The 22,478-nt window shown below is 47.1% G+C and overlaps 1 protein-coding gene and 2 long non-coding RNA genes across 3 annotated transcripts; 1 reads left to right on the top strand and 2 right to left on the bottom strand.

Annotated features, from left to right (window-relative positions):
- Positions 1-293: 293 nt before the first annotated feature.
- Positions 294-12,283, bottom strand: LOC140420384 (uncharacterized). Its single transcript, XR_011946338.1, has 2 exons — positions 11,615-12,283; positions 294-5,548 (listed from the first exon to the last, which is right to left on the bottom strand). It is a non-coding gene; the product is annotated as an uncharacterized lncRNA (long non-coding RNA).
- LOC140420385 (uncharacterized) lies at positions 12,096-15,078 on the top strand. The gene is made up of 2 exons (XR_011946339.1): positions 12,096-12,632; positions 13,483-15,078. It is a non-coding gene; the product is annotated as an uncharacterized lncRNA (long non-coding RNA).
- On the bottom strand, positions 14,504-21,682 carry LOC140420383 (uncharacterized). Its single transcript, XM_072504389.1, has 2 exons — positions 21,568-21,682; positions 14,504-18,843 (listed from the first exon to the last, which is right to left on the bottom strand). Exon 2 carries the CDS (start codon positions 18,474-18,476, stop codon positions 17,301-17,303), a length of 1,176 nt encoding a protein of 391 aa, XP_072360490.1. The 5' UTR covers positions 18,477-18,843; positions 21,568-21,682; the 3' UTR covers positions 14,504-17,300.
- Positions 21,683-22,478: the final 796 nt, after the last annotated feature.

Consider the following 22,478-nt stretch of genomic DNA (forward strand, 5'->3'; position numbering starts at 1 on the left):
GAGTGGGAACAAATTGACAGATAGAGAATAACTTGGGAAAATGTGAATGTGTCCACATTATTTAAATGGGAGAGAGATTACAGAACTCTGAGGCGCAGAGGGATCTGTGTGTCCTGATACAGGAATCACAAGTTAGTTTGCTGTGTTACGACACCCTGGGCTAGTGCGCTGTCAATTCCAGCCCCACGTGCCCCAGAGTCACAGCACTAGTCAATTAACCAATAATTCTTACAAAAATACCCTATGTCTTTGGCCCTTGGCTGCCCAATAATCAGTCACCATGGTTGCAAATGTAAATACGATTACTGTTTATTTATAACAAGAACAATAATAAAATATGCAGCAAACACAACTGATTTACAATAAGCCAATTCCTAATTCCCACTTTAACCTGCCCCCAACCTCTACACACACAGAGACATACAAACACCGAGGGGTGGAAAGGGATAAGATCAGAAGTGAAAGAAATTCTTTTTTTCAGATGATGATTTTTAGCACACTTTACTTCACAGCAAGCTTGCAGGTTAAAGTCTTTAGTTTACAGTCTGTAGTGATCTTCTCTGTAGGTTAATTTGTTCACGTTCTTTGTAGTTTAGAAATGCAGTACTCACACTTTTCTGGAGACACACCTCACCTCTGTTCAAACTTTTCTTTCAGTTTGTGGTTTGTATTCAGGTCTCCGTGGTTTCAGGAATATAGCACCCACAGGCTATCTGGGAAGAGAGATAGCACTCACAGCTGCCTTCTGGAGAGAGAGTTAGTCAGTTCTGCCTCTTGTGCTGCTAGAATCAAACTGAAAGCTTGGGACTCTGAAAAACATCCCAGTGGGATAGGATCCAATCACCGCCTGTTACCTAGGAGCACAGCCGTTTGGACCAATTCATTGGCCACCAGCGAATCAATCAAACCGAGTCCCAACCCCAATTCTCACACTGGTGCCGAAAGATCTTCAGCTCCAGTTTAAACCAGTACAGGCACCTGGATTCTTCTGCTTGAATTAAAGATACAGGCTGCTTGCCTTAAAGTGACATGTCCATTAATCATCCATGGACCAAAGATGTAACGGCAGAAATTACAGCTGGTACAGCAAGTGATGAGGAAGGTGAATGGAATATTGTTATTTATTGCAAAGGGACTGGAATATAAAAGTTGGGGTGTTTTGCTGCAGTTGTACAGGGCCTTGGTGAGACCATGGGCTGGATTCTCCACTGACGGGATTCTCCATTGCACCGGCAGCGCACTCACACCTGGGGATTTCCAGACGACAGGCTGGCAACAATGGGAAACTCGTTGTCCGTCTGGCAGGACGGAGAATCCCGCGGCTGGTGAGGGCGCGCCACAGGACGGGGAATCTCGCCCCATATTTAGAGCACTGTGTACAGTTTGGGTCTCCTTATTTCAGAAATAAGATAATTGCATTAGAAGCAGTTCAGAGGAGGTTGACTCCCAGATTCTGGAATGAGGGGGTTATCGTCTGAGGAAAGGTTTGACAGGTTGGGACTGTATCCATTACAGTTGAGAAGAATGAGAGATGATCGTATTGAAACACGTGAGATCCTGAGTGGAATTGACAGAGAGAATGCTGAGAGAATGTTTCCCTTGTGGCAGAGACTAGAAATCGGGGAGACCCGGTTAAAATCTGAAATGTCCAAGCAGCCACTCAGTTCAAGGGCAATAAATTCTGGTCCAGCGACTTCCACATCCCATTCAGAATTTACAAAACTCTCTCCACAAAACCTCACTCAATTTCACTCCATTATTGTCCAGTTCTGGCTCCGCCTGGGGTAACATCTACTCCATATTTTCTTCTCCTGAAGGAGCACCATGAGTTCCAGGTTACTGGTACATTAGGACAGATGCTTCAAGCAACAGATCAAACATGGATGTAAAAGATTCTCCAGCTCTCTCTTTGTGAACAGTTCTTACTCAGTATTATTTCTCCCAAGCCCTTCATTGTCCCATTATCGCTTTAATTTCACTCCCACTTTGCCCATGTCCAGTGTGTTTAATTCTATCCTGATTGTTTTAAAGTCAGTTTCTCTCTGGAGTGTGTGTCAATGTCTTGATGATGTCACAATGGTGTCTCAATCTCCTGGCCACATTAACCATTTCATCTCCTGCTGTGTCTCCAGTTGCTGTGTGTGTTTGGGACCCGGTCTTCAGTCCATTTCACTGTGAATTTAGGCTTGTTATTTTTCACATGGAACAAATCACAACTGCACACCCACACCGGGATCCCAAAATCATGTCACATTTTTTTAACTCTCAGATGCGCTGAAGATCAAAGTGAGTGTCTGTCTTTCTTATCTGCCCTGTTATGGTGCTGATATTTCATGTTGTGGCTGGGCTTTCAAATGTGGATTTCTTTAAAACAAAGTTCATGGGCCAGGATGTAAATATTTCCAGGAGAAAGTGATCAATTTATTAATCCCATCTAAACATTCCAGACTTTAACTGGAACACAGGTGGAGACCAGATTGATATAGGTTTGCCTTTCAGTCGTCAATGGTCAGACGCTCTGTACCATTTGCCAAACTGGACTATTTGACGAACTGCGTGTTTTAATTAACATCCCTCTTTCCTCCAGTTGCTCTACTGTGGGTAAAATCGCTTCGGTTGAGGACGGGTTGATGGGTATCGTTTGGTACATGGTGGAACATTACCAGTGAATGATGCTGGTTCCATCTGTAATTGGCCACAATCATTCTTATCTTTTGCCACATTGGATGTCCATAAAGCTGATCTTTCCTGATGGTTCTGATTGACCATGTTACTTTCCCATTTTCAAAGCTTAAGGGAGAATTCAATTAGGATAAAATATCCAGACCCAGAATAGCCTGGTCCACTGGGCCTATCCAGACTGAAGATATCAATTCACGTGAACCAAATTCTATTGACATGGGTTGAGTTCTTTTAATAGTATAATTATAATCTTTATTATTGTCACAAGGAGGCTGACATTAACACTGCAATGAAGTTACTGTGAAAATCCCCCAGTCACCATATTCCGGCACGTGTTTGGGTACACCGAGGGAGAATTCAGAATGTCCAATTCACCGAACAAGCATGTCTTTCGGGACTTGTGGGAGGAACCCGGAGCACCCGGGGGAAACCCACGCAGACACGGGGAGAACGTGCAGACTCCGCACAGACAGTAACCCAAGCCTGGAATCGATCCCGGGTCCCTGGTGCTAACCACTGTGCTACCGTGCCACCCCATTAATAGATTGTAGCATTTTCCCACCTTCTGATGTCAGGCTAATGGGTCTGTGGTTCCCCGTTTACTCTCTCCCTCCTTAAATTGTGGGGTTACATTTACCACCTTCCAATCTGCAGGAACCATTCCAGAATCTATAGAATTGTGAAAGATGATCACCAGTGTATCCACTATCTCTACAGCCGCCTCTTTCAACACTCTGGGATGTCGAGCATCACGTTTGAGGGTTGATTAACTTTCAACCACATTAATTTCTCCAGGACTACTTTTTTACTTATTAATCTCATTCAGTTCCCAATCCTCAGGCTTACTACTATTTTGGCCACTTTATGAGCCTCTTCCTTTGATCTAATGGAATCTTTAACTTTTCTTGTTAGCCGCGGTTGCATCACTTTTCCTGTTGGATTTTTTTCCCTAAAGGAATCAATTTTGGTGTATATATGTGAAATGAGTTGCAAAAGTCCCAGAAGACCATAGGCTGCTCTCCCCTTTGAGAGAGCGAGAGAGAGAGACAACTGGTGGTTTAACCTGAGGGTCACCACACCTCAGGCGAGGGGCAATGTTGCGAAGGTGGACCCTTCATGGATAACCTCAGCCAGTACGACAGTTGAATCCCTGCTATTGGAGTCACTCTGCATCATGAACCAGCCATCCAGCCAACTGAGCTAACTGACTCCCCCAGTAGATGAATAATAATGCCTGAAAATATTAGCTATTGCCTGTCTCCCATCATACCATTTAATGTGGTTTCCCAGTCTACCTCAGACAACATGTCCCTCATACCCTGATTGGGTGTTCACCCAGATAAATTAAACAAAAAACATGTAACCACCAATGTCCATCTTCATGGCAATGTGGCATGATTTACGGGGATCCAAACAGAAATGCAAACTGAATATCTTCTCTCTTCGAAACACCGCCTCACTCAGTGATCCATGTGACATTTGAAACCAGGTATTCGCAACAAGGCTCAAAGAGCATCAGCCATCTGGAGGCAAAGCCATAGGACTGCCAAGTCGAGCAGAACAAAACCCTACAACCCTCCCCATTGACCAACTGACAGAATGAACAAAATACAGTCCTGGATGTAACTGAGAGCAGAAACAATAACAGCAATAGCCCTTGTAATCACTTGTGAACTTGTTGGTGTCTCAGCAGGTGCGATGAATCATGGATTCCCTTCTAACACAGAGGGGAATGGCCTCTACCCAGTGTGAACCCGCTGGTGTGTCTGCAGGTGGGATGGATCACTAATTGCCTTCCCCTACTCAGAGTACGTGATTGCCTTCTCCCCATTGTGAACTCGCTGGTGTCTCTTCAGGTTCGATAAGTCAGTGAATTCCTTCCCACACTGAGAGCAGATGAATGGCCTCTCCCCAGTGTGAACTCGCTGATGTGTCCGCAGTTTGGATGACTCACTGAACCCCTTCCCACACTGAGAGCAGATGAACGGTCTCTCCGCAGTGTGAATTCGCTGGTGAGTCCACAGGTGGGATAACTGGGCGAATCCCTTCCCACAATGAGAGCAGGTGAATGGCCTCTCCCCAGTGTGAACTCGCTGATGTGTCTGCAGATTGGAGAACTGAGTGAATCCCTTCCCACACTGAGAGCAGATGAACGGTCTCTCCCCAGTGTGAACTCGCTCGTGACTTTGCAGGTGGGATAACTGAGTGAATCCCTTCCCACACTGGGAGCAGGTGTACGGTCTCTCCCCAGTGCGAACTCGCTGGTGACTCTGCAGGTGGGTTAACTGAGTGAATCCCTTCCCACACTGAGAGCAGGTGAATGGCCTCTCCCCAGTGTGAATTCGCTGGTGTTTCTTCAGTCTGGAGAACAGAGTGAATCCCTTCTCACACACAGAGCAGGCGAATGGCCTCTCCCCAGTGTGAATGCGTCGATGAGTCTCCAACTCAGATGGGAATCTGTATCCCTTCCCACAGTCCCCACATTTCCACGGTTTCTCCATGTTTTGGGTCTCCTCGTGTCCCTCCAGGATGGACGATCAGTTAAGGCCTCGTCCACACACAGAACACACTAAAAGTGTCCGGTCTCTCCCCGCTGTGAATGGTGCAATGTTCGTTCAGGCTGTGTAAATGTTTAAAGCTCTTTCCACAGTCAGTGCTCTGGAACACTCTCACTCGGGTGTGTGTGTCTCGGTGCTTTTCCAGTCACATTGATGTTTAAAATATTTTGATGCTGACAGATTCGGCAAACATTTCTCCTTCTAGATTCAAAGGCCGATGATACTCAGATCCCAAGGTATCGAGTGACTCTGTAAGACCGAGACGTGACAATTGAGATTTCTGTCTGGAATTCCTCCTCTTGTAATATCTGTAAAAGGAGTTTTCAAAGTCAACACTCAGTACAGGATAGAAATTCAGAACAGAGAATTCTAGTTTCTATGGAACATTCCTTCCTCTCATTCCCCAATACCTCGTCTCCAGGGAGCGGACTCGGAGGGGCAGGGTATCGGAGCAGTGACTGTAGGAAGGATGAGCTGGCTGACCACTGCACCCTGGTACAGGAGGCCATTCAAGCGGGGGGAGGAAGTGGTAGTTGTCGGGGATTCTATAATTAGGGGAACTGATAACATCCTTTGGAAGCAGGAGCGAGAGTCCCACATGGTATGTTGCCTGCCCGGTGCCAGGGTGAGGGGCATCTCTAACCGGCTTGAAAGGATATTGGAGAGGGAGGGGGAGGATCCAGTTGTTGTGGTCCACATTGGGACAAACAGTATCAGCAAGACTAGGAAAGAGGACCTGTTTGGGAATATCAGAAATTAGGAACAGAATTAAAGAACAGGTCCCAAGGATTATAATCTCTGGATTATTCCCTGAGCCACGTGCAAATTGGCATAGGGATGAGAAAATTAGAGAAGTAAACACGTGGCTAAAGGAGTGGTGCAGGAAAGAGGGGTTCCATTTCACGGGGCACTGGCATCAGTATTGGGACAGGAGGGATCTGTGCCGTTGGGACGGTCTCCACCTGAACCGGTCTGGGGCCAGTGTCCTCGTGGAAAGGATAAATAGGGAGGTCAGAAGGACTTTAAACTAACAAATGGTGGGGGAGAGGAAGGCCTCAGGGGAACTCAATACAGTTCCAAAAACAAGTAGCAGGATGGTCTGGACTGGGTACCAAATATACCGGTTATAAAGTTTACAGGAGGGACAGAGAATATGGCAGAGGGGGTGGAGTAGCCTTACTGATTAGAAATACTATCACCTCAATGGTGAGGGTTGGATTTGTTTATTGTCACATGTACCGAGATACAGTGAAAAGTATTGATCTGTGTACAGTTCAGACAGATCATTCCATATATGAGAATACACAGGGCAAACATCAATACACAATGTAAATACATAGACACAGGTATTGGGTGAAGCATACAGGAGTGTAGCACTACTCAGTGGAGGAGATGTGTGAAGAGATCAGGTCAGTCCATAAGAGGGTCGATTAGGAGTCTGGGAACAGCGGAAAAGATGTTTTTGAATCTGTTAGAACATACAGTGCAGAAGGAGGCCATTCGGCCCATCGAGTCTGCGCCGACCCACTTAAGCCTTCACTTCCACCCTATCCCCATAACCCAATAACACCTCCTAATCTTTTTGGTCACTAAGGGCAATTTATCATGGCCAATCCACCTAACCTGCACGTCTTTGGATGTGTTCTCAGACTTTTGTATCTCCTGCCCGATGGAAGAAGTTGGAAGTGTGAACAAGTCGGGTGGGAGGGGTCTTTGATTATGCTGCCCTCTATCCCAAAGCAGCGGGAGGTGTCGACAGAGTCAATGGATGGGAGGCGGGTTTGCGTGATGGACTGGGCGTGTTCACGACTCTCTGTCGTTTCTTACAGTCTTGGACCAAGCAGTTGCCAGGCCAGGCTGTGATGCTGCCAGGTCGGATGCTTTCTATGGTGCATCTGTAAAAGTTGGAAAGATTCAATGTGGACCTGTCGAATTTCCTTAGTTTCCTGAAAAAGTATAGGCGCTGTTGTACTTTCTTGGTCGTAGTGTTGACGTGGGTAGACCAGGACAGGTTGTTGGTGATGTGCACACCTCGGAATTTGAAGCTGTAGTCAATGAATAGGAGACTGATGTCGGAGTCCTTGTTGTTGAGATGCTCCAAGTGAGTGTAGCGCCAGGGAGATGGCGTCTGCTGTGGAGGATATAATGAGGGGAAGGATCCAGCGAAGACCATGGGCTGGATTCTCCGTCGGCGGGATCCTCCGCTTTCCGGCAGCGCACTCATGCCCGCGGACTTCCCGACAGCATGGGGTGCCCACAACGGGAAACCCCATTGGCCAGCTGCCAGGACGGAGAATCCCCTCCCACATGGGTGGAACTGAGGAACAAAAAAATCTCAAACTGTAATGGGTGTTGTGTATCGACTGTCTGGTTAGCTCGGAGGTGCTAGATTGTATAACGGCCGAAATTAGGCGAGTGTGTAGCAAAGGCAGAGTAGTATTAATGGGGGATTATAACTGACACACAGATTGGGAGGGGCAGACAAGCAACTGTCAGAAAGGGAGTGAATTTCTGGAATGTGTCTGGGATAGTTTCCTGCAGCAATATGTTCCAGATGTAACAAGGCGACAGGCAATATTAGATTTAGTTATGAGTAATGAGCCCAATTTAATTAGCAGCCTATCTGTGCACGAACATTGATCACAACATGATTGAATTCAGTGTAGTGTTTGAAAGTGAAAAGCACGTTACAGACAGTAGAATTTTAGACTTGGGTAAGGCTGACGTTAACGGGATGAGACAGAGACTGTCCACGGTAAACTGGGGAGATCTGTTAATGGGTCAAACAACTGAAGATCAGTGGAGCATATTTAAAGAAACATTTAACGAGATACAGAGCAAGTATATACCCCTGAGAGGAAAAGGCTCCATTTCACAAAAAAAAAAACAGCCACGGACAAATAAAGAGATTAGGGACAGCTTAAAACTAAAAGAAATAGCGCACAAAAATACAAGACACAGGACAGATCCAGACGAATGGGATAGGTACAAGGACCAGCAAAGGATCACAAAGCAGCTTGTGAGAGCGACTAAAAGGGATTATGAAAGGAAACTTGCAAGGTTCATCAATATCACTGAGAAGAAATGTTTCGTTATATAAAGGGAAAGCGGGTGGTGAAGAGCAATGTAGGCCCAGTAAAAGCTGGAAATGGAGATATTGTCAGTGATAATGGGGGAATGGCAGACACGCTGAACAATTACTTTGCCTCAGTATTTACAGTTGAAAAGGAGGATAACTTGCCATAAGTCCCGAAAAAATTAATAGTCGATAGAGGACAGGGACTTGATACAATTAATATAATGATACCGATACCATCACTAACTAGGAAACTGAAGAGTGACAAATCCCCAGGACTTGACGGTTTCCATCCGAGGCTGTTAAAGGAAGTCGGGGAGCACATTGTAGATGCCCCAACGATAATCGTCCAGAGTTCCCTAGATTCAGGAGTAGTCCCTCTGGATTGGAAAATTTCACTTTTTGAAGTGCGGATACACCAGCGAGTTCACACTGGGGATAGGCCAATCACCTGCTCTAAGTGTGGGAAGGGATTCACTTTTTAAGAAGGTTGAAAAGGGAAAAACAGGGAATTACAGACCAGTTAGCCAAACACGACATGGTAGCACAATGGTTAGCACTGTTGCTACACAGCCCCAGGGACCCAGGTGCGATTCCCGGCTTAGGTCACTGTCTGTGTGGAGTCTGCACGTTCTCCCCGTGTCTGCGTGGGTTTTATCCTGGTGCTCCCACAAGACCCCAAAAGCCGAGCTGTTCGGTGAATCGGACAGTCTGAATTCAGTCCCTCAGTGTTAATGTAAGCCTACTTGTGACACTAATAAAGATTGTTATGAACATCTATGGTGGGGAAACTGCTGGAATGTATAATCAGGGATAGGGTAACTGAACACTTTGAAAAACATTGTTCGATCAGGGACAGCCAGCCTGACTTATTTTACTGAATCTTTTGAGGAGGTGACTAAGTAGAGGACAGGGGACTGTCTATGGATGTCATTTATACGGACTCCCAGAACGCATTTGATAAAGTCCCACACAAGAGACTGTTGGCTAAGGTGGAAGCCCTCGGAGTTGAGGGCAAATTATTGACACGGTTAGGAAATTGGCTGAGTGGCAGGAGAGTGTGGGGATATGGGTATTTAATACGGGACAATGAAGAGTATAACACCGAGTTGTAGACAAACAAAACTTATTTTATTTAACATTAACTATATACACAACTCCAGTTGCTGAGTTAGGAGAGATTACTCAAATTTGACCTCTTCACTTTTCAGGATTAATTTCAATTTGCCACTGTTCTGCCATCTAACCAGCCCGTCCATATCATCCTGAAATCTGAGGCGTTCTTCACCATTTCCCACACCCCCAATTTTTGTGTCATCTGCGATCTTATCATATCTCCAACATTCACATCCAGATCATTGATGTATGCTTCGAACAACATGGAACCCAACACCGATCGCAGTGGAACACCATTGGACACAGGCTTCCAGTCACAAAGACAATCTTTGACCATCACCCTCTGCCTGCTGCCAGGAAGCCAATTTTGGTATCAATTTGCCCTGGAGCCCATCTTGACCAGTCCCCCATGTGAGACCTTGTCACAAACCTTACTAAAGTTTTTCCGGGCTACATGTGAGCGGCACGGAAGTACAGTTGGTAGCACTTTGCTCCACAGTGCCATGGTTCCAGATTTGATACCCGGCTTGGGTCAGTCTGTATGGAGTCTGCACGTACTCCCCGTGTCTGTGTGGGGTTCTTCCGGGTGCTCTGGGTTCCTCCCACAAGTCCCGAAAGACGTGCTTGTTAGGTGAATTCGACATTCTGAATTCTCCTGAGTGCACCTGAACAGGCGCCAGAATGTGGCGACTAGGGGATTTTCACAGTAACTTCATTGCAGTGTTAATGTAAGCCTACTTGTGACAATAAAGATTATCAACTGCACTACCCTCAACGACACACTTAGTCACCTCCACGGAAAATGCAAATGAAATAGAATCCACAGAATCCTTCTGCACTGACCCTCCGATAGAGCATGCTACCCGGGTCCACTCCTCCTCTCTATCCCCTTAAACCCACCTACCTTTTGGACACTAAGGGGTAATTGTTCATGGCCAATCCACCTATCCTGCACATCTTCTGGACTGTGGGAGGAAACTGGAGCGTCCGGAGGAAACCCATGCAGACAGGGGGAGAACGAGCAAATTCCACACAGTGTATACCTTAGATCTCTTCCTTTCCAATTCCCCACCCTCTTCCTTCAAACCAACTTTCCCCTTCTGATTTCCTGCTTTAGAGTCAGAGAGTTTTACAGCACAGAAAGATGCCCTTTGGCCCATCGTGAAAATGCTGCCTGTTCAGCCACAGCAGGTCAAAGATGAAAAGAGAGAGCAACAGCTCAGCACTTCATGAAGACAGGTAGCCATTTGATCTGACCCTCACTGCTACCAGCTCAGATACAACACTGCACAAACTTAGCAGCCACTATAGAGTTGGGATCAGCTGTGGTGACACACTGGACTGGATCCAGGACAAGTTTGCTTGCCAGTTCATTGGAGGGTGTGGTCAGAGATGGGTGCTGCTTCGGGTGGATCAGATGAGGATTTTAATAGGCACTGATGAGGGTGTATATTGAGATGCTGGGCGGATTGTCTGGCTTGTCAGACAGTCTCCTCTTCACTGTCAAGCAGCATGTAGAGGTCTGGCTCCAAGTCTCCAAATTGGCAGAGGACATTGTGCAGAACGTGCCCTGTCCACAACCTCAGCTCCATCTCCTTGTTCTGGTGCAGAACCAGAGGCACTGCTATTGCTGCTCTGAAACCTGTTACAGTCTTTGTTTGGGTAGGTCTTTATAAGACATAATCTTCCTTTGACAAAGCCATGCTAACTAGCCTTTTTAAAAATAAATTTAGAGTACCCAATTATTTTTTTCCGATTAAGAGGCAATTTAGCGTGGCCAATCCACCTAACCAGCACATCTTTGGGTTGTGGGGGTGAAACCCACGCAGACATGCTGACTATCCTTAATTAGTTCTTGCCTTCGCAACAGAGATTAATTCTGTCCCTCAGAATATTTTCCAATCATTTCCTGACCACTCAAGTTAAACTCACTGGTCTGTAATTGCCTGGATTTTCCCTACTTCACTTCTTGAACAATGGAACCACATTATCTGTCCTCCAGTCCTCTGGCACCGCTCCTGTGGCGAGAAAAAATTGAAAATTGTCAGTGTCTGCAATCTCCTGTCTTGCTTCCCACAGCAGCCTGGGAAACATCTCATCTGGGCCTGGGGATTTAAACAAGTCACCAATAAAGGGCAGAATAAGCACATAAATTTAATGGGGAGAAAAGGGTTTTACTTACAGACGTGAGAGGAAGTTTCAGTCTGTGTGAAGCTGGAGGAACAGCAGGTTTGCTGGGCAGACAGTGAAGGAAGCTTCGTGCAGCCAGTGACACAGGCCCCAGACTCTGATTGGCTGGAGGATCAACGCCTGTCCAGTCGTCCACAGGTTCCTATTGGCCAATCTCCGTCATGGAGACAATGAGGGGACGGACCTCGGCGCACGTGGGGTGGGCGGGTATTTGACCTCCCGACGCTGAGCTCTTGTCCAATCCGGAGTATTTTGTTTCTGTGACCAGGGTGTTGCTCTCAGAGTGCTGGGAACGCCCCTCTGGGTCATTGTGACGTCCCAAAGAAGCCCTGCCTGAATCACTCTGTTCCGCGGTGACGTTTCCGGGTTCCAGTGCGCAGGCCCGGCGGGCGGGCACGAGAGCCCCGACCCCTCCTGTTGTTCCCCCTCTCCCTTCCCTTGCACATCCAGCAGACAAGGTTTCCAGGCAACCGGTTGACGCTTCCGGCCAGAGCGAGAACTAGCCCAGTGATCTCCATCTCCACCCAGCCCGGGACTGCGCATGTCCAAGGGCGGTAGGGAACTGCGCAGTGCAGAGGAGAGTCCACCCTCTGACCTTCCTGCTCAGGTATTGGCTATTGAGAAACTGGGAGGACCAAAAGGACTTTGGTCCTCCAGCCAATCAGAGCACTGCCTTTGTGTGAATGAAGATTGAATGAAGCTTCACACAGACTGAAACGTCCTCCTGTCTCCAACATCTGTGAGGAAAACACTTCCTTTTCTCCCCCTTTCCATTTCTTTTCGCATTCTGACCTTCAATTGGTCACTTGCAGCAACTGAAGGGAAAGGAAGTGAATCCAGGGAGGGTGCAGACTCTGGAAAGCTTGGCCCAGGTCCCTCTCTCTCTCCTAAAGACATTGACATCCTTTGCTCCCTCAGCTTGACACATTTATTTGGCTAAAAGAATGGTCTCTTTCCCAATGTTCACAATTAAAGGGCTGGTTTCCCCAGGGGATGGCTGACATTTAAGGGTCAGTAAATTAATATTAGCCAGAGATAGGTCTAGTGTTGTTATATGGTACAGATTAGATATATTATTTATGGTTCTGTAAAGTACATTTATTATTATTTCTAGTAATGTAATATTGTACTGTAACTACATCATATATTTTCAGTAATCTGTTACCTCACAGGGTTGTTAATCTCGGGATTTCTCTTCCACAGGGACCAGTGGAGTCTAGAGGTCATTGAATATATTCAAGGATGAGTTAGACAGATTTAGTTTTTCAATTTAAAGAGCCCAGTCTTTTTTTTTTCAATTAAGGGCCCCCATCCCTTGGACATGTGCATTTCTGGGCCATCTGCCTGCATGGCAGATAGAGCAGTTTCTCCAGCACGGGGGAATTGTTTGGAGCCCAATATCTAATCTCCTGGGACTGGGATGAAAAGTGGGGGGGGGGGGTGGCATTGACCTCAACCTGACACAAAGTACATGCAGGTAGTCACTGGATTTGATTGTGACCCCCCCCCCCCCCCAAAACATTGAAGTCACCAAGGAATATGAGGGTAGTGTGGGTAAATGGAGCTGAGGTCGATTGGCCATTGAGCTCATTAAAGGATGGGGCAAGTGGGCCAAATGGCCGACTGCAGCTCCTATTTGTTATGATCTCTGTGTCCAGGACAGGAAGCAGTGAGCATAGATCTGTCAATCAGCACCTTCAGGAGAATTGGGAGGGAGAACGGAGGGAGAGTGTGTTGGATGGATATTTACAGCTTTTGGGGAATGAGAGAGGGAAGAATGTTCCATAGGAACCAGAATTGTCTGTTTTGAATGTCTATCCTGTACTGACAGTGCTGACTTTTGTAAATTGTTTTTCCAAGATATTAAAAGTGGAGGAATTTCAGAGAGAAATCTCAAACGTCACATCTAGATCTGACAGAGTTATTCGATTCCTTGGGATCTGAATATCTTCGGCATTTGAATCTAGAAGGAGAAATGTTTGCTTGAGCTGTCGGCATCAACAGATTTTCAACACCATTGTGACTGGAAAAGCACCGAGACACACACACCCGAGTGAGAGTGTTCCAGAGCACTGACTGTGGAAAGAGATTTAACCAGTTACGCACCCTGAAAAAACATTGCAGCATTCACAGCGGGGAGAGACTGTACATGTGTTCCCTGTGTGGGTAAGGCTTCAATTGTCCAACTTCGAGAGACACAAGGAGACCCAAAACATGGAGAAACCATGGAAATGTGTGGACTGTGGGAAAGGATTCAAGGCCCCATCTGCACTGGAAGCTCATCGACACATTCACACTGGGGATTCACCTGCTCTCTCTATGGGAAGGGATTCACTCAGATATCCAGCCTGCAGGGACTTCATACTGGGGAGAAGCCGTTCACCCGCTGTCAATGTGGGAGGGAATTCAGTGATTCCTCCACCCTGCAGAGACATCAGCGAGTTCACACTGGGGAGAGGCCGTTCATCTGCTCTCAGTGTGGGAAAGGATTCAATTACTCATCCACACTGTGGAGACATCGACGAGTTCACACTGGGAAGAGGCCGTTCACTTGCTCTCAATGTGGGAAAGGATTCAGTGATTCATCACACCTGCTGAGACACCAACAAGTTCACAAGTGATTACAAGGGTTGGAATTTGCTGTTATTGTTTCTGCTTCAATTACATCCAGGACTGCATTTTGTTCATTCTGACAATTGGTCAATGGGGAGGGTCGGAGGGTTTCTTTCTGCTGGACTGGCCGATCTCCCGACTTTGCCTGCAGTGGGCTGTTGCTCTTTGAGCCTTGTTGCGAATACATGGCTTCAAATTTCACAAGGATCTGTTGTACCAAAACCATAGTGTGTCTCTAACCCTTATACGGTGTACAAATTACCATAAGTTGTATCAGACAATAATATACTTTATTTACGATCACACAATTGTTACTGTTAATTAATCACACACACATGCAAGTTGAACTCTAAGCTAATGCACACAAGACCTTAACTTAACTTTCAAGTGAATGGCAAGTACGGGGCAGATATGGCCTTATCTGGAGTCCGCAGTCTGGCAGTGTTGAAAGTCTGTTGCTGGTCGTTGTTATCCTCGGCTCGGGTCCTTCCATCGATGGCGTGGATGGTTTTCCTCTTCGGTCGGTGAAGGGTCACTGTTGTTGGTTACTGTTGAGAGCTGCTGTCGAGAGAGCGAATGGTGGGCTGCGCAGCACCTTTTATCCCCAGGAGTTTGAGCCCCTTTGGGCGGTCCCAGGTGAAGGCCCAATCAATCGATCAGGGCTTGATCACCTTGATCGATAATGTTCAATTAAATCCGCTACCTTGCGGGGCTTGTCCTGACCGGCCATGTCCGTTGGTGTCCGAGGCACGTATGCCTTCCCAAATGAGGAAAACTGACGCCACCAAATCTGCCACTTTGTCAATTTCCATTTAAGCCCATTGTCCCGGGATGGCCTTTCAATGGCCTTTTTCCTCGGTTGTTAAGACAAACCAGCTTTTTGTCTATTTGGAAGCTGCAGCCTGTCTGTCCCTGAACTTGGCCACTTTTCCCAGCATCCTTTGCCAGACGCCACTTTAGGCGGCCACATATCCCTCCTCTTGATCCTGAACGCGAAGCGTGGTAGATCACAGACTTAGAACCAATACCTGCCCAGCATCCCCAGTCACCTGTCTATTAAGTAAGGCCCCAACACTAAACTCAGTTACATATTACAGATACTACTCAATTCAACCTTACAATTACACACTTAACTATATGGGCAGCTGCTGCTCTACATCCCAGAGTGTTGAAAGAGGTGGCTGGAGAGATACATTGGTGATCATCTTTCAAAATTCAATAGATTCTGGAATGGTTCCTGCAGATTGGAAGATGGTAAATGTAACCCCAATATTTAAGGAGGGAGAAAGAAAATGGGGAACCACAGACCCATTAGTCTGATATCAGTAGGAGGGAAAATGCTACAATCTATTATAAAGGATGTGATAACATACGAATTAGGAGCAGGAGTAGGCCACTCGGCCCCTCGAGCCTGCTGCACCATTCAATAAGTTCCCGGCTGATCTGATTGTAACCTCAACTCCACATTCCCACTGACCCCCCCGATAACCTTTCACCCCCTTGCTTATCAAGAATCTATTCAACTCCGTCTTCAAAATATTTAAAGACTCTGCCTGGTTCATCTTTGGCACTGGTATGATGGTGGTCTTCTTGAAGCAGGTGGGAATCTCAGAACGGAGTAGAGAGAGGTTGAGAATGTTCACGAACACACCCGCCAGTTGGCCCGCGCAGGATCTGGGTGCATGGCAGGGACTCAGTCAGGACCCGCCACTTTCCAAGGGTTCACTTTCAAGGCGGCCAAACTGACTTTGGAGGCTGTGACGGTGGGCATGGGTGTGCCCAAGACAGCTGGGGCAGATGACAAAGGTTTGTTGGTTTCCTGCTCGAAATAAACATCAAATGCATTGAGTTTGTCAGGAAGGGGTGCGCTGTTGCAAAAGATTCTACTCGGCTTTGCTTTTTAGCGCATTATGTTGTTTAAGCCTTGCCACAATCGATGAGAGTCCATGATTCTCGCTTATTCCGGACAACTCTTCTGTTGTCGCTTGGCATCCCTGTTGGCTTTGCAGAGGTTGTACCTAGATTTTTTTGTATAGGTCAGGGTTGCCGGACTTGAATGCCTCAGACGTGCCCTTCAGTCGGGAGTGAATCTCCCGATTAAACCATGGGTTCGGGTTGGGTAACGTACGTACTACCTTCTTTGACATACAATCTTCTACAGACTTGCTGATGAAGTCTGTGATGGTGCTGGGATACATATTTAGGTTGACTGCTGAGTTCTTGAATATGGACCAGTCGAGAAGGAGCTCTTCTGTTGCCTCAGACCAGCATTTGCACAACCTTCATCGCCAGATTCTCCAGCTTAAGTTTCTGCTTGTATGCCGGGAGAAGGGGCACCGTCTTGTGGTCCGATTTTCCGAAGTGCAGTCAGGGGATGGATCATCAGGCGCTCTTGATGTTTGTGTAGCAGTGGTCAAGGATATTGGGGCCCCTGTTGGGACAGGAGATGTGTTGGTGGAATTTTGGCAGTGCACTCTTGAGGTTGGCCTGGTTAAAGTCCCCGGCCACGATGAACAAGGCCTCCGGGTATTCTGCTTCATTGTTATTGATAGCGGTTACAATTCATCAAGCGCCTTCTTCACTTCCGCCTGGGGTGGGATGTAGACCGCCATGATGATGGCAGAAGTGAACTCCGTGGAAGGTAGTATGGACGGCACTTCACAGTCGGGTATTCCAGATCCGGAGAGCAGTAGTTCGCCAGGGTCACCACGTCCTAGCACCAGGAGTTGACGAGGAGACAAACCCCTCCACCCACTCCAGGTTCAGTCCTGGATGTGATTAACAGCAGGAATAACAGCAGAATCTAACCCGACATCACTTGTGAACCCTTTGGTGTCTCAGCATGTTGGACGACTGAGTGAATCCCTCCCCACAGTGAGAGCAGGTGAATGGCTTCTTTCCAGTGTGAACTCGCTGGTGTCTCCGCAATGTGGATGATGTTTGAAACCTCTTTGTCGCAGTGAGAGCAGCTGAACAGTTTCTCCTCAGTGTGAATGCGCTGGTGGGACATCAGTACCTGAGAGCTTTTAAACCCACTCCCACAGTCGGAGCATTTAAAGGGTCTCTCATTGCTGTGAGTGACACTGTGGCTCAGCAAGTGATGACCGAGTGACGCTTTTCCCAGTCGGAAAGGTGAACAGGCTCTCCCCGGTGTGACCTCGCTCGTGTTTCATCAGGTTGGATGAGGATCTAAACCTCTTTGTGCATCGAGAGCAGCTGAACGTTCTCTCCTCAGAGTGAACACGCTGGTGGGACATCAGTAGCTGTGAGCTTTTGAAACCCCTCCTGCAGTCAGAGCATTTGAAGGGCCTGCTCTTGGTGTGAGTGACATTGTGTTTCAGCAGGTTGGATAAATGAGCAAATCCCTTATCACACACAGAGCAGATGAACGGCTTCTCCCCGGTGTGAACTCGCTGGTGTCTCTGCAGGTGAGGCAACTGAGTAAATCCCTTATCACACACAGTGCAGATGAATGGCCGCTCCCCGGTGTGAACTCGCTGGTGTCTCAGCAGGTTGCCAATGTCAGTGAATCCCTTTTCACACTGAGAGCAGGTGAAAGGCCTCTCCCCAGTATGAACTCGTTCGTGTCTCCGCAGGATGCCAATGTCAATGAATCCCTTTTCACAGTGAGAGCAGGTGAAAGGCCTCTCCCCAGTGTGAACTCGTTCGTGTTTCCGCAGGCTACTAATGTTAATGAATCCCTTTTCACACTGAGAGCAGGTGAAAGGCCTCTCCCCAGTGTGAACCCGTTCGTGTTTCTGCAGGCTACTAATGTTAATGAATCCCTTTTCACACTGAGAGCAGGTGAATGGCCTCTCCCCAGTGTGAACTCGTTCGTGTTTCCGCAGGCTTCCAATGTCAGTGAAACCCTTTTCACACTGAGAGCAGGTGAAAGGCCTCTCTCCAGTGTGAACTCTCTGGTGGCTCTGCAGGTTGCATAACTGAGTGAATCCCTTCCCACAGTCAGAGCAGGTGAAAGGCCTCTCCCCAGTGTGAACTCGTTCGTGTCTCCGCAGGTTGCCAATGTCAGTGAATCCCTTTTCACACTGAGAGCAGGTGAACGGCCTCTCTCCAGTGTGACTGCTTTGATGCCTTGCCAGCTTGGACGGGGCTGTGAATCCCTTCCCACACACAGAACAGGTGAACAGCCTCTCTGCAGTGTGACTGCGTTGATGCCTTTCCAGCCCGTATGGGCCTTTGAATCCCTTCCCACAATCCTCACATTTCCATGGTTTCTCCATGGTCCGGGTGATCTTGCGTCTCACTGCGTTGGGCGATCAGTTGAAGCCCCGTCCACACACCGAACACCTGTACAGTCTCTCCCTGCTGTTAATGGTGCAGTATTTTTTCAGGCTGTGTCACTGGTTAAAGCTCTTTCCACAGTCAGTGCTCTGTAACAGTCTCACACGGGTGTGTGTGTGTGTCTCAGTGCTTTTCCAGACACACTGATGTTTAAAATCTCTTGAAGCAGACAGAATAGACAAACATTTCTCCTTCTAGATTCAAAGGCCGATGATCTCCGGTTCCCAAGAATTGAGTGACTCAGTCAGTTCTTGACGTGATATTTAGTTTGAGATATCCGCCTCAAACTCCTCTCGTTCGAACTTCCTGCAATCAGATTTTACAAATCATTGTCAGTACAGGATAGAAACTCAGAACAGACAATTCTAGTTTCTATTGAACATTCTTTCCTCTCTCTTTCCCTGAAATGCTCTCAATCTCCAACCCACACACTCTCCCTGCATTCTCACTCTGCTGTATCTAATATTCACCCTCCCAATTCTCCTGAAGGTGATGATTCAGGCTGATTGACAGATCCAGGACTTTGACCAGGCCAACCTCAAGAGTGCACTGCTTCCTGTCCTGGACACAGAGACCTGAAAATCTTCATGCAGGCTGCCAGACAGATATATGTCTATATTACTGGATAAAAAATGTGTGTAATATACAGCCTGTATTCACTTACTTTCCCTCCCAATTTTCGTGAAGGTGCTGATCAACAAATCTCAACTCACTAAAACCTGTACAACTGTAGAGAATCTCCATATAAGTACATTTACTGATTAGAGATGGGGAAATTCTGAGGAAGAATTTTATTTAGTCATGGAGTGGTCATGACAGGGAACTCACTGCCCACAAGGGTTGTGGAAGTCCAGATGATCAATAATTTAAAATAAAATAGGATGGTCACTTGAAGAAAATAAACTTGCAGGTGAACAGGGATATCGAGGGGGAATGGGACTGACTGGATTGCTGTACAGAGAGTCAGCATTGACTTGAGTTACCAAATGGATTCTGTCAGTGCTGCAATGACTGTATGACTGGAAATATATAATGTAGGTCCAGTACTATATTACAAAACTAGAAATAATAATACATGTATTTTATTACAGAACCATCAATAATATATATAATACATACCACATAACAACACTAGACATATTTCTGTCCGATAGTAAATTTTTAAAAATTAATTTACGGGATGTGGACAATGCTGGTCAGGCCAGCATTTGTTGCCCATCCCCAGTTGCCCTTCCGAAGTAGTGGTGAGTTGCCTTCTTGAACTGCTGCAGCCTGGAGGTGTAGATATATCCCCTGTGTTGTTTTTTAAAAATTTGTTTTTTATAAATTTAAAGTACCCAATTCATTTTTTCCAATTGAGGGGCAATTTAGTGAGGCCAATCCACCTACCCTGCACATCTTTGGGTTGTGGCGGCGAAACCCACGTAAACAAGGGGAGAGTGTGCAAACTACAGACGGACAGTGAGCCAGAGCCGGGATTGAACCTGGGACCTCGGCGCCGTGAGGCAGCAGCGCTAACCACTGCTCCACCATGCTGCCCTACATCCCCTGTGCTGTTAGGGTGGGAATTCCAGGATGTTGCCCCAGGGACAGTGAAGGAACGGCAATGTATTTCCAAGTCAGGGTGGTGTGTAACTTGGAAGTGAACCTCCAGGTGGTGAGGTTCCCAGGTATCTGCTGCTCTTGTCCTTCTAGATGGTAGTGGTTGTGGGTTTGGAAGGTGCTGTCTGTGGAATCTTTATGAGTTACTGCAGTGTATCTTGTAAATGGTATACACAGCTGCTACTGTTTTTCGGTGATGGAAGGTTTGAATGCTTTGTCCTGAATAGTGTCGAGCTTCTGGAATGTTGTTGGAGCTGCACTCATCTAGCAAAGTGGAGCGTATTCCATTACACACCTGACTTGTGCTTGTAGACAAGCTTTGGGGCTTCAGGTGGTGTGTTACACACCTTGGATTCCCAGCGTTTGACCTGCCCTGGGAGCAACAGTATTAATATGGCTATTTCAGATCAGTTTCTGATCAATGGTAACCCCCAGGATGTTGGTTGTGGGGGATTCAGCGATGGAAATGCCACTGAATGTCAAGGGGTGTTGGTTAGATCCTCTCTTGTAGGAGATGGTCATTGCGTGGCACTTGTGTCGTACAAATGTAACTTGCCACTTATTAGGCCAAGCCTGGATATTGTCCAGGTCTTACTGAATTTGGACATGGACTGCTTTGTTATCTGAGGAGTTGAGAATGGTGCTGAACATTGTGGATGACTGCACATCACCACTTCTCACCTTATGATGGAAGGAAGATCATTGATGAAGCAGCTGGAGATGTTTGGGCTGAGGAACTCCTGCAGTGATGTCTTGGAGCTGAGATGATTCACCTCCAATCACCACAACCATCTTCCTTTGTGCCAGGTGTGACTCCAACCAGTGGAGTTATCCCCCGATTCTCATTGACTCCAGTTTAGCTAGGGCTCCTTGATGCCATACTCGGTCAAATGCTGCCTTGATGTCAAGGGCAGTTACTCTCACCTCACTTCTGGCATTCAGCTCTTTCGTCCAAGTTTCAACTAAAGCTGTAATGAGGTCAGGAGCTGAGTGACCCTGGCGAAACTCAAACTGAGCGTCCGGGAGCAGGTTATTGCAGAATAAGTGCCACTTAATAGCAACTTTTCAAAGTCCTTCCATCACTTTGCTGATGATGGACAGTAGACCCACAGAGAAGTAATTGGCTGAGTTGGATTTGCCCTGTTTACTGTCCCCTTAAATGTCAGTCATCTCCTGGGGAAACCAGCCCTTTAATTGTGAACATTAGGAAAGAGACCATCCTTTTAGCCAGACAAATAAATGTGTCAAGCTGAGGGAACAAAGGATGTCAATGTCTTTAAGAGAGAGAGAGCGAGACCTGGGCCAAGCTTTCCAGAGTCTGCACCCTCCCTGGATTCACTTTTTTTTCTTCAGTTGCTGCAAGTGACCAACTGAAGGTGAGAATGAGAAAAGAAATGGAAAGGGGAGAAAAGAAAGTGTTTTACTCACAGATGTTGGAGACAGGAGTCTGTGTGCAGCTCAAGCTCATTCAGGGTTGGAGGAACAACGGCTTTGCTCGGCAGAAACCTCCATGTCCAGCTTCCGCATTGAGACAATGGGGGAGCTCTGATTGGCGGAGAAACAGAATACTTCCGGTCCTCCTATCTTCCCATTGGGCACAAGTCAGCGGTAAAGCCAGCGGGATTGAGCTCACCCTGCACATGCGCAGATTCCCCTCTCCCCGAGACATGCGCAGTCCTGGGTTGGGGGAGGGGCTTCTCGCTCTGGCCGGAGCTGTCAGCTGGTTGCCTGGAAACCGTCTCGACGATGTGCTGGCTGGGGGAAGAGGGATCAGACGGTGGGGGGGTCGGCACCCTGGGCGGTGGCCGCGCGCCGGGCTTGTGCGCTCAAATGCAGTGACGCCACTGCGGAACGGATTTATTCCTATTGGCTGGTTTAGAGGACGAGCTCCTTTGTGATGTCATAATGTGGAGGTTCGACAATGAGTGTCAGACGAAAACTTCCTCCTCTGGGCAACATCTGGGAGCAAATCAATGTCTCCCCCTTTCATAAGTTATAAGATATAGGAGCAGAATTAGGCCATTTGGCCCAACCAGTTTGCTCTGCAATTCTATCATGGCTGTGCTCATCCTGGCTTTAATTCCACCGTACTGCCAGTTCTCCATTACCCTTCAACCCATTAAAAATCTGTCTTCTCTAAATCTGGATTTAGCCCTTTACATAAATTGTGTGACATTCATGGAAATTTGCCAACTGGAGCGTTATTCTCAGTTAAATTCAGCCCTCAGCTCCATCGCTGTCTGTCATTGACATGAGCAACAGAGAGACAGAAAGGTGCCCGAAGCTCAAATGGGAAGTCAAACCTTGCGACTCGAAACCAACACCTCAACATTTGTCAG

Source organism: Scyliorhinus torazame, chromosome 5 (genome assembly GCF_047496885.1).
Source record: "Scyliorhinus torazame isolate Kashiwa2021f chromosome 5, sScyTor2.1, whole genome shotgun sequence".
NCBI lineage: Eukaryota > Metazoa > Chordata > Chondrichthyes > Carcharhiniformes > Scyliorhinidae > Scyliorhinus > Scyliorhinus torazame.

Excerpts from the sequence above, each read along its gene's own strand:
- LOC140420383 (XM_072504389.1), bottom strand. The coding sequence starts at position 18,476 with ATGGAGAAACCATGGAAATGTGAGGATTGTGGGAAGGGATTCAAAGGC.